The sequence below is a fragment of the Abramis brama genome (genome assembly GCF_963993115.1).
Source record: "Abramis brama genome assembly, chromosome: 21".
In the NCBI taxonomy this organism is placed as follows: domain Eukaryota; kingdom Metazoa; phylum Chordata; class Actinopteri; order Cypriniformes; family Leuciscidae; genus Abramis; species Abramis brama.
The window spans coordinates 20,369,845-20,384,002 of NC_139983.1; the positions used below are offsets into that span (position 1 = coordinate 20,369,845).

Here is a 14,158-nt window from a genome sequence, read left to right on the forward strand (position 1 = left end):
TTGTGGGATATCAAAAGCATGCAGCGAAGGAAACATCTATGCTGCCTTCAAAAAATCCATCAGATGAAGGTATCTCAGGAGACTGGATGTGACACGATCACTGGATTCGGACGTGCCTTCTTGTTGCCCTCCAACATCTGTACTGCCTGCGGAGGCAGCATTTTCCAGCTTTCGGACGCAGACCAGATTTCAGGCACATGATCACCCATCTTCCGGAAGTGACCTAAAAGCTGCCGCGCCGCAGTGGATTTTGGGACATCGTGCCATATTGACACACGACAGAAATGGACGCGGGGTTTTTCCGCGTAAGTGTACTATTCTTTTACAAATACCACACCATAAAGGTCGAATACGTTGTTACTATTTGTTATTCGTCAGTTGGTTGACTGGTTGGTTGTTTTAAGGCTGTATTTGATGTGTTCATTGGAGTGTGGCTGTAATGGCGGCTGCGTGAGAGAACCTGAAAATACTCAACAGATTAATCAGGAACAACAGATTTAACGAATTTATTTTCATATTATCGCACTTATTATTACAAATAAAGTCCACTATAAAGTAATCTGTAGTCGATGTATCTTAGTTATATTTGTGAAATACAGACTGAAACCGAAATATAGATTGATATTTAATGTTCTTATAGACTATGTAACGTTATGTATTGTTGTATAAATAATTCATATTTTTCATTAGCCTCGTACTGCAAATTGCATATTAACCTCAGATACAAGTAAAAAGGAAATAAAAATGTGTCACATGATGTTTTAATTATGATTTCATGTTTTTTTTTTTTTTAAAGGGCACCAGTGCGGAGCAGGATAACCGCTTCAGCAACAAACATAAGAAGCTGTTGAAGCAGCTGAAGTTTGCAGAATGTCTGGAGAAGAAGGTCGAAAATATTAAAATACTTGTTTTCTTTGGTGCAAATGTGTTCACAGCACCAGCTTACCATAAGCACGCTGTACATTGGGGCTCATTAGATTTTAAGTTGTTCAATCGTTTTAGTAGAATAATAACTTTCTAAACTATCATCATTTTGCAATGCAAAGAAATTAGGCATTAAATTGATCAAAAGTGACAGTAAAGGCACTTATAATGTTACTTAATTTCTATTTCAAATAAATGCTGTTCTTTTGAACCTTCTATTCAACAAATAATCAGTTTCCCCAAAAATATTAAAACAGCACAACTGTTTTCAAAATATTTTTGAGCACCAGAATTTTAAAATGATTCTTGAAGGACCATGTAATACTGAATAATTTTTAACCAAATAATTAATGTAATACTGAATTAATCCAAATAAAAGTTGATCCTAAAGTTACCCCAAAATAATATATGGAAAATCCTTTTTGTTTTGTGATGTGGCATTAGGTGGATATGACCAAGGTCAACCTGGAAGTCATCAAGCCCTGGATCACCCAGCGTGTGACAGAGATCCTTGGCTTTGAGGATGACGTCGTCATCGAGTTTGTCTTCAACCAGCTGGAGGAAAAGGTAGACGCCCCCTCTGCTCTTCCCGCTCTTTTCACACATGCTGCAATTATATATTAAATGTGTTTTGTTCTTTGGGAGGATGAGAGAAGGTTTGAAGTTCAGTGAATAACCGCTGACAGTTATTTGAAACATTTGTCATGTGTAGATGTAGCAGAAAGCATCTAACATCACAGTCTTTAAGTGTCTGTCTGGTTTTAAAAAGACAGAAAAAGGGGTAAAAATGATATTCTCTCTCTCTGAAGATATGATTTGTGACACCGTTCCTTCTGAACAGCAATGTTCTAATGTTGATGTGATTTATGATTTAAAAGGCCTGAACCAATATGGATCTTATTCCTTGCATCTGAAGTATAGCACCAACTCCTAATTAGATCTCACCTGAGCCCAAAGTCTCTCTGAATCCAACTCTCCCTTGATGATGAGCTTTATTTTTTGAGGTGAGTTTTAAGCAGGGATTGACATTGTGCCAGTGGTAGAGTCATTTCAGCTTTATCATTTGTGCCTTTCAAAGTCAAAGTTTAGCAATACATCTTAAACACAAAGGCCTAATTTAATGACAATTTTAGAACAACATACAACTATTAAAGAATGCAAAGAAAACTTAAAATTGCATGTGATAATGCAGTACGACATTGGTGGTGTAAGATGGTCATGTTTTTCAAGGGGATTTATTAGGCAATAATTATTATTATGCTCTGTCTAATTGACTAGCTCAGCTGTCAGTTTTAAAATAATATATTGGTTAATTGTTTGATTGTCCGTTTGCACAATGTGATACAAATAACAAAGAGAGACACATTTTGCGTTTTCATTAATTTAGCTAAGGCTTGTTTATTAGTCACTGTTTTAGTCTCTAAAGATTTGATTTTCAGGAAGCTTTTGCTTGGATTCCAGAGAGGTATTTGCTCCTATTAATGATACGTACAGGTGTTTCCTTATTCTCTTACATAGAGGTGCTTTCAGTTTTTGTAATTACATAGCCATACAATAACTTAAAGGAATGTTTCAGGTTAAATACATGTTATGTTTGATCTACAGCATTTGTGGAATAATGTAATTTACCTCAGAGAATAATAAGTCGTCTTTTATTTCTTTTAAAAAAATTGCAACTACAATAAGGCACTTATAACTGTGCCACGGTTCGAAGGGTTTAAAGACTGAAATGTGAGGTTAAAGCACTTTTAATTCCATATTTTTATTTGTGCTAAAAATGGTCTAAATTCTAATTTTTGCAATTGGACTGCTAATCTAGGTGGATGAACCTGTAGTTTTCCAGGGTTTTTTAAACTGGGGCGGTGTTTCTCAACTAAGGGGCTGGGGCCTCGGCAAACATTCACAGGGCCCACAGGATGAATTTTAATTATGTTTTTAAAATCTAAAAAAATACATTATTTCTCCCCCCCCATTATTATATCTCAAAATGAATCACAATAATGAATCGAAGTATAATTTGCTACATTTTTTACACATTCTTTTTTTAATTTATTAGCTTTAAAGCTGATTTGGAGCAATATTTTTGAAAAGTACTATACATTTACATATAATTAAAAAAAATATTCAGCTTCAGGTTTGTCATTTCAATAGTGGTTAGAAATACAATATGAACATCAACCTTTTCTAGATAATACTTATAATAATAACAAAAATAATAATAATTGATTGGATAGATAATTGCTTCAGTACAGTAATGATATGTAAAGTAAAACAAAAGGGCTAACATGTTCTTTTTTTATATCACACTTTTTCTGAACGCTGTTTAAATGGGTCCATAAACTGTACATCAGGGGTGCCCAGTCCTGTTCCTGTTGATCTTCCCTCCTGCAAAGTTCAGCTTCAACCCTGATAAAACACAACTAAACCAGCTAATTAAGATCTTCAGGAGCACTTGGTAATTACAGACAGGTGTGTTGGATCAGAGTTGGAACTGAACTTTGCAGGTAGATCTCAAGGAACAGGATTGGGCACCCCTGATATACATGCAAAATAAATATGTCTGAAGAGGGCAAACAAATCATCATATTTGCTTGTTTCTGGTGTGAAAAATGTGAAAATTCTTAAATTATTCCACAGATGCTGTCGATGGAGTTTAACCGTTATTGAACCAGAAATGTTCGTTTAACCCTCATTTTAGGACACCGGGTGCTCAATCCTGCTCTTGGAGATCTACTTTATTGCAAAATTTAGGTCCAGCCCTATTCTTACAACTGAACGTACATCTTTAGGAGCACGATTCAGCATCCCTTGTTTTAGCACATGGATCTCATAGGTTTATTTTCCTCTTCATTTGTTGTAAATAAAGAGTTTTCCATGCCTTGTGTACTCATTATTGCTTGTTCGTCTCTTGCAATTTAGATAAATGATATAGCATTAAACTCAAGGTGATTGAGTGTGATGCAGTAGTGAGGCGGAGGCCAGCCAATGGAGCGCCTTTCTCCGCCCCCCCAGCCCACAGAGCCTGCGCCACTCACACTGAAGACAACTGGACTGTTCTTGCTTTGTGGGGTTTTGATGCACTCTGTTTGTGGACTGTAATGTTTCTATCTCTCAGGAGTTTGATATTGCACAGGAAGAGACAGCCCTAGTGGTGGGGAGGGTCTTATTGCTCCTTGATGAGGGGATGTGAACTGGGAGGGTACATCTCAGTTCAGATAATATGTAAACATGTAATGCATGCTCAAAGTGAGTTTATCCATTTTAGAAGTGTTTTGATCCTTTTATTAAATTGGTAAAAATAAAATTCAGCTGTGACAGTTGGTTTTAGAGACATTTTTGAGGCCCGCAGGTACTGGGCTCTTGTTGAAAAGCAGCTGTTTACTGGATGTTCAGGAAGGAAAGGTGTAGGTAGACTTTCAGAGCTCAGCACACTGGTTCTGTGTCAGTATTAACTGCATGGTTTCCTCCCCTCTCTCTTCCTCCCTGCTGTTTGTGTTGCAGAACCCGGATGGGAAGATGATGCAGATTAATTTGACAGGGTTTTTGAACGGGAAGAACGCTCGAGAATTCATGAAGGACCTCTGGCCGCTGTTGCTAAGTGCCCAGGAGAACATCGCAGGTATCCCGTCTGCTTTCCTGGAGCAAAAGAAAGAGGAGATCAAACAGAGACAGGTGATGAAGAAGAGCTGAATAGTTATGAACTTGCATACTAATTATGATGGGGTTTTATAAGGTTGGACATTTTGTGTTGTAATTCATTACATGATTGTAAACTACAAGTTGAGTGTTTAACAGTTTTTCCTATTTGCTGCTTTAGATTGAACAGGAGAAACTCGCCTCTCTGAAAAAAATAGATGATGATAAAAGGGAGAAGGAGATCAAAGAGCGAGCTCAGTCAAAAAGCCCTAAACGGTTGGTTTTGGCCTTCATTTTGCTTAAAGTCAGCATGAAATGGAAATTTTGATAGTCTTTTTTTCCCTATTGTGAAGTAAATCTGAGTGAAATGGCTTCTCAAACATTAAAAAATATAGGGTGGCACTTGATTTGTCCATCGGGAATTGTTGGATCGTTGTAATTTGCTAATTATAGCGATTTCAGTTCGTTTTTAGTTCAGTTCATAGCGATTTTAGTTGTAAAGATCATAAGGGCACATGAATCAAAAGAAAAATAGTTATGTACATGGATAAAAAAAAAAAAAAAAAGATTTTCATGGTGACGTTAACAATTAGATTAGTATATATTTGTTAGTGTAAATAATGGATAATGTTGTAAATCAAATGTTGTGTTGCAGAACCCGGATGGGAACATGATGCAGATTAATTTGACCATGTGCTTAACTGCTGTTTTTTTTCCCTTTTTTTTCTGGTCTAATTCCAGGAGGAAGTCCCGCTCCCCTGTGAAGCGTGATCGTAAATCCAGTCCCTCTCGCTCTCCTCGCCGAAAACCGAGCCCGGCTGCCTTGCCTCCTTCTAGTCCGCCCAATAATAAAGAAGAACCAAAGCAAGAACCGGACCAATCAGAGAGCTCCAAACCAGAGCCTCTAATTGAGGAGGCTTCGTCTACAAGGTAACTATGGAAACCTGACACTGCACTGTGCAATCCTAAAATTGTAGTTGCTATTGACCACAGAAAGACTTTGTGTATGAATCTGAAATCTCTCCCCCTGTCAGTGATCTGGTGGTTGAGATGAAGCCGGACTCCATGTCTGAGGCTGTGAAAGAGTCCTCTCCAGACAAAACATCAAAATCAGAAGACAGGCCCAAACCCAGAGACAGGGACAGAGATAAGGATGGACGGAGAGATCGCCCGCGCCACCGCTCTCGCTCTCGATCACCTCGTTCTCGCAAACGACCTCGGTCCCGCTCTAGGTGAGTTTTGTCTTCGATGGTGAAGTCAGTTGATTTCTTATCTTAGATAATTTTGCTTGCCTGTAAATGTGATTGAACTGGGGGATAAGCTAATGTCTCTTCTAGGTCGTTCTCTCCTCGCCGCAGAAGTCCCAGGAGGCGAATCTCTCCGAGACGCAGGAGCCCCCCTAGACGGCGACCTCCCTCTAGACACAGACGTAGCCGTTCACCTGTCCGCAGGTCAGCCTTTTTTATTTTATTTTGTATTCATACTTTTATTCCACAAGGAGGCATTCAATTGTTCAAAAGTTACAGTAAAGACTTTTAAAGTGTTACAAAACCTTTCTATTTCAAATAAATGCTGTTCTTTCGAACATTTTATTCCATTAAAGAATCCTAAAATAATGTATTAATGGTTTCCATAAAAATATTAAGCAACTGTTTTCAACATTATTAATAAGTGGGTGGGACAGGAGTGGGGGCGGGGGAGGTAATACAATATGTACAATAACAATTGCAGAATCATGTGACACTGAAGACTGAAATAATGGCATCTCAGGAATAAATATCATTTTACAATATTACTTTTTTCTGTGTTTTTGATCAAATAAATGCAGGCTTTGAGCATAAGAGACTTGAAAAATAATAATAAACATTTGGGCTGTCACAATTCCTGTCCCGGTCTATTTTTATTACCACAAAAAACAAAACAATCAGATTACTTGATTAATCGTCTAAATAATCGAAAGATTACTCATTTACCAAAATATTCGTTAGTGACAACCCTAATAAGCACGACTTAAATCTTTTGAACGGTAAAGCCACACTGGTGTTACATTTAGTTTTATAAATGTTCTCATGTCTTTTTCATCTTTTTACTCATCTTTAAAATAAAAATCTCTCTTTCATCTGCCTCATGTGAACTGCTAGAGGTTTTTGCTAGTCAGCTTTTGTTCACCTGATCTTGTTTGTCCACCAGGCGGCGCTCTCGCTCCCGGTCCTCCTCAGGCAGCTCGTCCTCTCGGTCACCCCATAAAAGAGCAGGGAAGCGTAGGTCAGCTACACCGCCCAGAAAACTTCCACGCCGCTTGGACCCCGTCAGCCCCTCCAGAAGACGAGGCCGCAGTCCTTCAGGACCAGACACCAGCCCTTCAGGTTGTTTCCTAGAAGTCAATATTGTTATTTGAAATGGTTTGAATAACTCCTTGAGTATTTTTTTTTTTTTTTTTTTAAATCTGAAATGGTTCCTTGTCAGCACCATGTTATTTGTAGGATAATAAGCTGTAAAATGATTCTGACTGAAATGCATGTGAAAATTTCAGCTGTGAAGCACAGGCCTGGTGGAAGAAATGACACTCCTTCTCCAAAACCCAGACGGTCCGATGCATCAGAGTCTGGTGAGATTTGGCTCCTAAACGTGCATTTGTGTACATATCAGAAATGTTTAGAGACTTGTAGGCAGAACCCTGTCTGTCTGGCCTGTTGTTATACTTCTAATAACATGAACTAATGAACTTTTGGATTCTGCAGCTCTTGTCTCACAAGTCTCTTCAGTCTCTTCTGTTCATTTCAAAGATGAGGGGAGGGTGCATGTCATGGCTGTGTGTGTGGCTGTCAAGGGTGTCTGAAATTAAGTCACAATCTCGAACTTCGAATTAAAAAATGGAATCGTTGATGCTGCCACGCCCCATGTCACGTCCGGTCGGCTTGCCAAGCGGAAAAAAAAGCTTTGCTAACACAATGCTAAATCATAAATCAGATGTATGTACAATAACATTACGATGTCCAGCAATCGATTTAAATAGTACATTGGGTTTAATGAGGTCTAATATATGTTGTTAGTGGTGAAAATTTTCACGTGGATAAATGCATAGATCTGACTATTTTAAGCCTGTATTTAAATGGTCCAGTGGCAGAACTTTTGCCAAGCGTTTCAGAGATTCTGGGTTCTAATCCGCACTCGTATAGTTTTTTTTCCTCCTCATCAAAACCGATTATGTTTATCAGTGGTTGTAAATCAGGCAGGGACACGATTGTGTGCATTTTGTTTTGTAATTTCACCGGAACGAATAGAGAGTCTCCACAACGGATTGAAGCGCGCGTCCGAGTGAAGACTGAAGGCTGATCGCAGCGGCAACGAGCACTTTGATCACTTGATTTCAAAAACAATACAATTCAGTGCTAGATCGCCTCTTATTAAACGAACGAAATGAATGCTCTGCCAGTTAACTGGAGATATTTTATTTATTTGTATTGGTACATTCGTGCCACGAGATGTTTCAGAAGTGGTGGGGACAATATCGAACTTAGCAAAATGTGGTGGCTACATGTCTCACCCGTCCCACCCGCAAATTACACCTATGCTTAAAAGTCTAGTCTAAAAATGGCATATCAACCTGTACTTTAAAAAAAAAAAGTAAGAATCGAACCGTGACCTTTGAAATGAAAATTGAGATTTGGAGAATCGTGACACCTCTAGTGGCTGTGTGTTTTTGCACATGATTACTCTGTGTTGGTGGGCCACGTGGGTGTTTCTCGGGCACTGAAGGACTCCACTGCTTTGTGTTACAGAAGAGGAGAAGGTGGGCAAAGGGTCAACAGCAGATTCTGTCCAGCAGCGTCGTCAGTATCGGAGACAGAATCAGCAGTCCTCTTCAGGTTACCACTGTTTTTTATTTCCATCACACTCGTCTGTCCTCACTTCCCCTCTCTCTTCCTCTCACACCTTCAAGTCGTGTTGGATATGGAAAATGTATGCTAGTAGATGATTTATTTATATTTTTTTATTGATTTTTTTATTTTTTGCTTATAGACACTGGTTCATCCTCTTCCTCTGAAGATGAAGGTCCAAGGAGGCAAAATAGAGGGGCAGGTGCCAGGAATGGAGAAATCAGAAGGCGGCGGAGCCATTCACCTGCATCACCACGGAGGCGACACAGAGATGCATCCCCAAGGTGAAAATCAACAATATTTGCATGACATTTGCATTTGACCTGTGATTTTTTTTTCCTTAAGGTCACTACTAAGATGCTTTGCTCATTTAAGGATAAAAATAGATTTTTCAGATCTTTTTTTTAGGATGTGTGCAAACTACTTTTAATTGTAATTCACATTTAAACATAGATAAACACATAGATGAAGCACATCAGAAATGGTAAACGGAAGCTTCGCCAAACGCAAGACAAACTTCATTGACAATTCTGTCAGCTTCTGCAAAAAACATAGTTGGGTGGACTAACCTTTTAATGAATATAAAGTTTATAACTGAATTGAGTTAAATTAAGTCGATACCCAGCCCTGTGGTTTACTCAACTGAGAGATGCTTTATTACTATCAGACCCTGAGTTTAGATTCCCTTTCTCTGCTTTCAGAAAGAGACGTTCTCCATCACCTGCTGGCCGTAGACATCGTTCACCATCTCCTGTTCGCCGCCGCAGGTCACCCTCTCCTCCCCCAAGGCGCAGGTAATGTCCAGCTGAGTTTATGAAGAGTTTGTGGTTTTGGGTTGTGAAGACTCTTTGACCTGCTGTGGGTATTCATCCCTTTATTCTGTCCCTCCTTTTTCAGATCTCCATCTCCACCTCACCGGCGTTTTACTCCTCCCATCCAGCGCAGATACAGTCCCTCCCCTCCCCCAGCTCAAAAAAGACGCTCATCAGGGTCTCCTCCCAAGCGTAGAAGGTCTCCATCCCCTGTATCCAAGAATAGAGGGTCTCCTTCACCTGTGCCCAAGAGGAGAGGATCTCTTTCACCAGTTTCAAAACGCAGAGGGTCTCCTTCACCCGTTTCAAAACGCAGAGGGTCTCCTTCACCCGTTTCAAAACGCAGAGGGTCTCCTTCACCCATGTCCAAACGCAGAGGGTCTCCATCACCTGTGTCCAAGCATAGAGGGTCTCCTTCACCTATGTCCAAACGCAGAGCGTCTCCCTCGCCAGTGGCCAAGCGCAGGGCATCTCCTTCGCCATTGGCCAAGCGCAGGGCATCTCTCTCGCCAGTGGCCAAACGTCGCTCCTCTCGATCCCCTAAACGGAACCGTGGCAGTAGTCCAGGAAAAAGACGTACTCCGCCCACTTCTGCTTCGCCTCCACCCCGCCACCGTAGAAGCTCTCCAAATCCCTCTGCAGCCCAACGGGGCAGGGATGCCCGCTCCTCTCCCCCTGCCCACTCTACTCGAGTGTCTTCCAGTCCTCCAGCTCGATACGGCCCCTCGAGTTTATCCCCGCAGAGACAAAGACGTCAGACGTCCCCGTCTCACAGCACCAGACCCATTCGCAGGGTTTCCCGCACACCAGAACCACGCAAATCTCAGAGGTACGTTTTTCTATAGCTCCGCTTCTATTTGTGTAACAGATGAACAATCTCTGAATGACTCTCTTCCTGTCCATTTGTAGAGGTTCTCAGAGCCCCCAGCCTGTAAGGCGACAGGTTTCACATTCACCATCTGCTTCTCCTCCTCCTCCTCCCACGGCTCACAAGCGACCTGCTTCAGTCTCACCCTCTCGCTCTGCTAGCCGTTCTCCACCTCCACCTGCCAAAAAGAACAGCAGTGTCTCCCCAAGCCCATCACCTAACAAGGTATGCCACACCTACCCAAGCTTGGGTCTCACTTGCCCCAAACTGGGGCAAAAAAGTCCAGAGAGCTTTGAGGCATCTAAAACCAAATTTGTATCTGGTTTTAGTTTCCAAACTTTTCAGTTGTTTGTTTTTACAAATGGATCCTATTAAAACTACCGTATTTAGGATTAATGCCAAAAGGGTCTCAACTTTTTCTCTTTGTTTGTTCTGTAGAACTCGGATGTAGAAGGTGGTAAGAAGAAGAAAAAGAAGAAAGAGAAGAAACACAAGAAAGAGAAAAAACACAAGAAGCATAAGAAACAGAAGAAGGAGAAGAGTGGAGAAGAAAAGAGCGGAGGGGCGGCAGGAGTACACGGACAGGAAGCAGAGCCAGACTCTGACCAGAAAAAGGTGAAGTTACACTTTTAAAGCTGTCTATAGTCCAGTAATATGAAGTGTCTCTCCATTTTTACTATACATATAAAAGTTCTATGTAAGGTAAAAGCCTAAGCATATTTGTTATGCTTGAGTCAGACATAATTAATGCTACCTTTCCTGAAGGAATCAGAGAGTGAAGTAGAAGACAGTTTGGATGATCTGGAGAAGCACCTACGTGAGAAAGCTCTCCGCTCAATGAGGAAGGCCCAGATGTCTCCATCTCAGTCCTGAGGGAATTTCTACCACACCCTACATTTCCCTATTTTTCTTCCACTCTCTGCATTTTAAATGTTTGATGTTGGTTCAGCTTTAGAATGTACAAATTGTTAAAATTCACCCTAGACTTTTGTTTGTTTGGATTTTTTTTTGGGAATGTTTATTGCTGAGGAGTTTTATGATGTGAAAATGATTGAGCAGCTGAAGCTTCTTGATCAGAATTTGTCCTCTTCTCCAACCTTAAATACTGTCAATGACTGTTTATCCAAAAACAAACCTTTTTTTAGTCCCCAATCCCTCTTTATGATTCCTGTTGCTTTTATGGTCATGATGAAACAAATGAAAAGCTTATTTGCAGTTCTGAGTTAATAATGTACAAGTTGGCCTAAGGATTCTCGCTTCACGTCAGCAGGACCTTTTACGAGGGTTTTGTTTGCATGGAAGGCAGACTCAAGCGTGTTTGTCCTCTAGTGTGCATGATCCATAAACCAAAACACCCAGAGAGCTGATCCAGCAGGCTGCTCTCTCCTGTTCATCTGAGCATTGTGGCAACGCTCCAGAGCTCTACAGTGCACATGAGAACAAATTAGAAAAGTCTGTTTTCATTCTTTATTTTTGCTTTATATTTTTTGTAACCTAAGTTGTGTTTGGAATTGTCAAACCCTGCAGTTATTTCTGGCTTTGAACAGTCACATTAAAATGAAAGAAAATATTTTTGTCTCAAATCCTTTTCTTTGAGTTGTATAATTGTTCATGTCCTCAATTTGATTTGTTTCCTTTTAATCCAAACCAGTATGGTGACAATTGGATTCAAACAGAATTGCATGCATTACATTTTAGATGTAATGTATGCAAGGCTGTTTTGCATGTAAGGCTATTTTACATATGTTTGCTAGTCCATGGTTCTGTGGAAAGCCTGTGGTGTCCCAGGTCTGGTGATGACACGTTGTCACCTTGGCAACACTTGGAGACAGATCTTGAGCAGCCACAGATGAAAGCTCAGTGAGTTCTTACTGTGTAATGTGGTTAATGAGGACTGATCTGCAAAAAACAACCAAGGCAACGGTGTTTATGCCCTGGTTATGTTATAGTGCCACCTGCTTTCTAACTGCAGGCTGCTGTGGGAATACATAGGTATTTAAGAGATAAACATGAGGTCTGTCTTTACCATGGTCTTTACACTGTCCCTAGAGGTCAGACTAAGTAATGGAGAGCTGTGTTTCTGAAACAACTGTTTCTTCTGCAGTGTGCTGGAAGATCATTGTTAATAACAAAAAACATCTTAAAGCGATAGTTCACCCAAAAATAAAAATTCTGTTGTCATTTACTCAACTTTATGTTGTTCCAAACTTGTATGGCTGTCTTCTGTAGGATAAATGCTGGTTACCATTGACTTCCATTTTATAAACGAAGAAAAAAAGAACATTTCTTTTCCCAATGTGGTTTTGGGACATCTATACAATACTAATGTTTTAAACCCTGATTTCTAATCACAGCTTTCATGTGTCTTGGCATGCTCCCTATCAGTCGGTCACATTGCTGTTGGGTGACACTATGCCACTCCTGGCGAAAAAATTCAAGCAGCTTGGCTTTATTTAATGGCTGGTGACGCTTGCTTACATAGACATATCAAGACATATCTGCCTGATTCTAGCCGTACTGAAGAACCACCAGATCATCACCAATCCACCACCAAATTACACAGGTGCGAGAGATTGTGGGGTTTAGGCCTCTCCAGGTCTCTGTCTAACCGTTGGGCAAAGCTGAAAACTGGACACATCAGAGAAGATCAGAATCAGGCAGATCTGTCTTTGTGAAGGATGTGTGACTCAAGCCACATACAAGGTTATCCTGGAAGAAAACATGGTTCCTTCTGATCTGACAATGTTCCCCAACTCGAAGGATTATTTTTTTCCCACAGGACAATGCTCCAATCCACACAGCCAGGCCAATCAAGGTGTGGATGGAGGACCACCAGATCAAGACCCTGTGATGGTCATCACAATATCCAGACCTGAACCCCACTGAAAACCTCTGGAATGTAAGCAAGAGAGTCACCAGCAATTAAATAAAGCCAAGCTGCTTGAATATTTCCACCAGGAGTGGCATAGTGTCACCCAACATCAATGTGACCGACTGATAGGGAGCATGCCAAGACGCATGAAAGCTGTGATTGGAAATCAGGGTTATTCCACCAAATATTGATTTCTCTTATATTTAAACATTAGGTGAACTTAAGTTGACTATTCCTAAGTTAAAACATTAGTATTGTGTTGTTTAAAAATGAATATATACTTTATTCGAGGTCTGAAAACATGGTATCTTTTGACCAGTTGTCATTTTCTCCAAATAAATGCTCTAAATGACAATATATTTATTTGAAATTTGGAAGTAATGTTATATGTTATGTATACATATATACACACACAGTGCGGGGTAGATTACTTACAAATTGTTGTCAGTTACTGATTCCAAATTACATGACAAAATTGTAGTTGGTAATCTAGATTACTCATTTTAAGTAATGTATTCTGACTACTTTTTGATTACTTTTTAGATTACTTTTAACCTAACTCGTTTATCGCATTGATTTGAATAGGATAATCTTGTACCATATTGATATGAAAATAAAAAGAGAATGAAAATATATTCCATTCTTTGTTAGCAACAATATTACATGCCTTAAATATTACATTAGGTCAGGGTTTCACACACTGGGGTTCGTGATTTTAATGGAAAGCTTTCAAGTTTCAATGTGTTTGAAATACAAATCCTCCTATAGAAAGTAATACATTAATTGACTCACTGAGTGATGACTCAAATAATAATTAAAGTAATGTTGATATGCAATGTTGCAATGTTGAGAAAACACTTATTAAAAGTGAAATGATTTATGTAAACCCAGTGATCAGATGCTGTGTGGCTCTCAGTTTTCAGTGATTTTAATTAACCTGTCACTGATTACTTTAATTGTCGCTACCTAGTGGTATAGGCTATTGAAATTGCATAGAAAAGGTAACTAAACGGATTAGCGAACAAAAGCTTAGACTCTGTGAATAATAAAAAATAATAACCAAGAAATACACGTTACACAGTTTCTGCCAAAATACCATATTTAACAATTCTGTATTTTTTTTTACAGAATTGTTAGGTTAAATATAGGCTATATAGATAAACTC

The 14,158-nt window shown here is 39.7% G+C and overlaps 1 protein-coding gene across 6 annotated transcripts; it reads left to right on the forward strand.

Annotated features, from left to right (window-relative positions):
- The first annotated feature begins 218 nt into the window (after positions 1 to 218).
- Positions 219 to 11,691, forward strand: srrm1 (serine/arginine repetitive matrix 1). Of its 6 annotated transcripts, none has more exons than XM_084096759.1 (18): positions 243 to 305; positions 797 to 886; positions 1,369 to 1,491; positions 1,803 to 1,928; positions 4,426 to 4,596; positions 4,742 to 4,836; positions 5,302 to 5,490; positions 5,595 to 5,792; positions 5,898 to 6,011; positions 6,751 to 6,926; positions 7,094 to 7,168; positions 8,343 to 8,429; positions 8,584 to 8,725; positions 9,143 to 9,235; positions 9,339 to 10,082; positions 10,163 to 10,346; positions 10,560 to 10,736; positions 10,887 to 11,691. In XM_084096759.1, the coding sequence occupies exons 5-18, from the start codon at positions 4,441 to 4,443 to the stop codon at positions 10,992 to 10,994; spliced, it is 2,538 nt and encodes an 845-aa protein (XP_083952885.1). In that variant the 5' UTR covers positions 243 to 305; positions 797 to 886; positions 1,369 to 1,491; positions 1,803 to 1,928; positions 4,426 to 4,440; the 3' UTR covers positions 10,995 to 11,691. The 6 variants fall into 6 exon arrangements, with proteins under 6 accessions (XP_083952883.1, XP_083952882.1, XP_083952884.1 ...); XM_084096761.1 differs by having other exon boundaries at positions 10,894 to 11,691; XM_084096757.1 differs by lacking the exon at positions 1,803 to 1,928 and having other exon boundaries at positions 219 to 305; positions 10,894 to 11,691.
- The last annotated feature ends 2,467 nt before the right edge of the window (positions 11,692 to 14,158 follow it).

What these genes read in the sequence shown, in the direction of transcription:
- srrm1 (XM_084096756.1), top strand. Translation starts at nt 285, where the DNA reads ATGGACGCGGGGTTTTTCCGC. An exon ending in CAGTCAAAAAGCCCTAAACG is followed by an intron (nt 4,837 to 5,301) that starts GTTGGTTTTGGC and finishes GTCTAATTCCAG; the next exon opens with GAGGAAGTCCCGCTCCCCTG. An exon ending in CGACCTCGGTCCCGCTCTAG is followed by an intron (nt 5,793 to 5,897) that starts GTGAGTTTTGTC and finishes TGTCTCTTCTAG; the next exon opens with GTCGTTCTCTCCTCGCCGCA.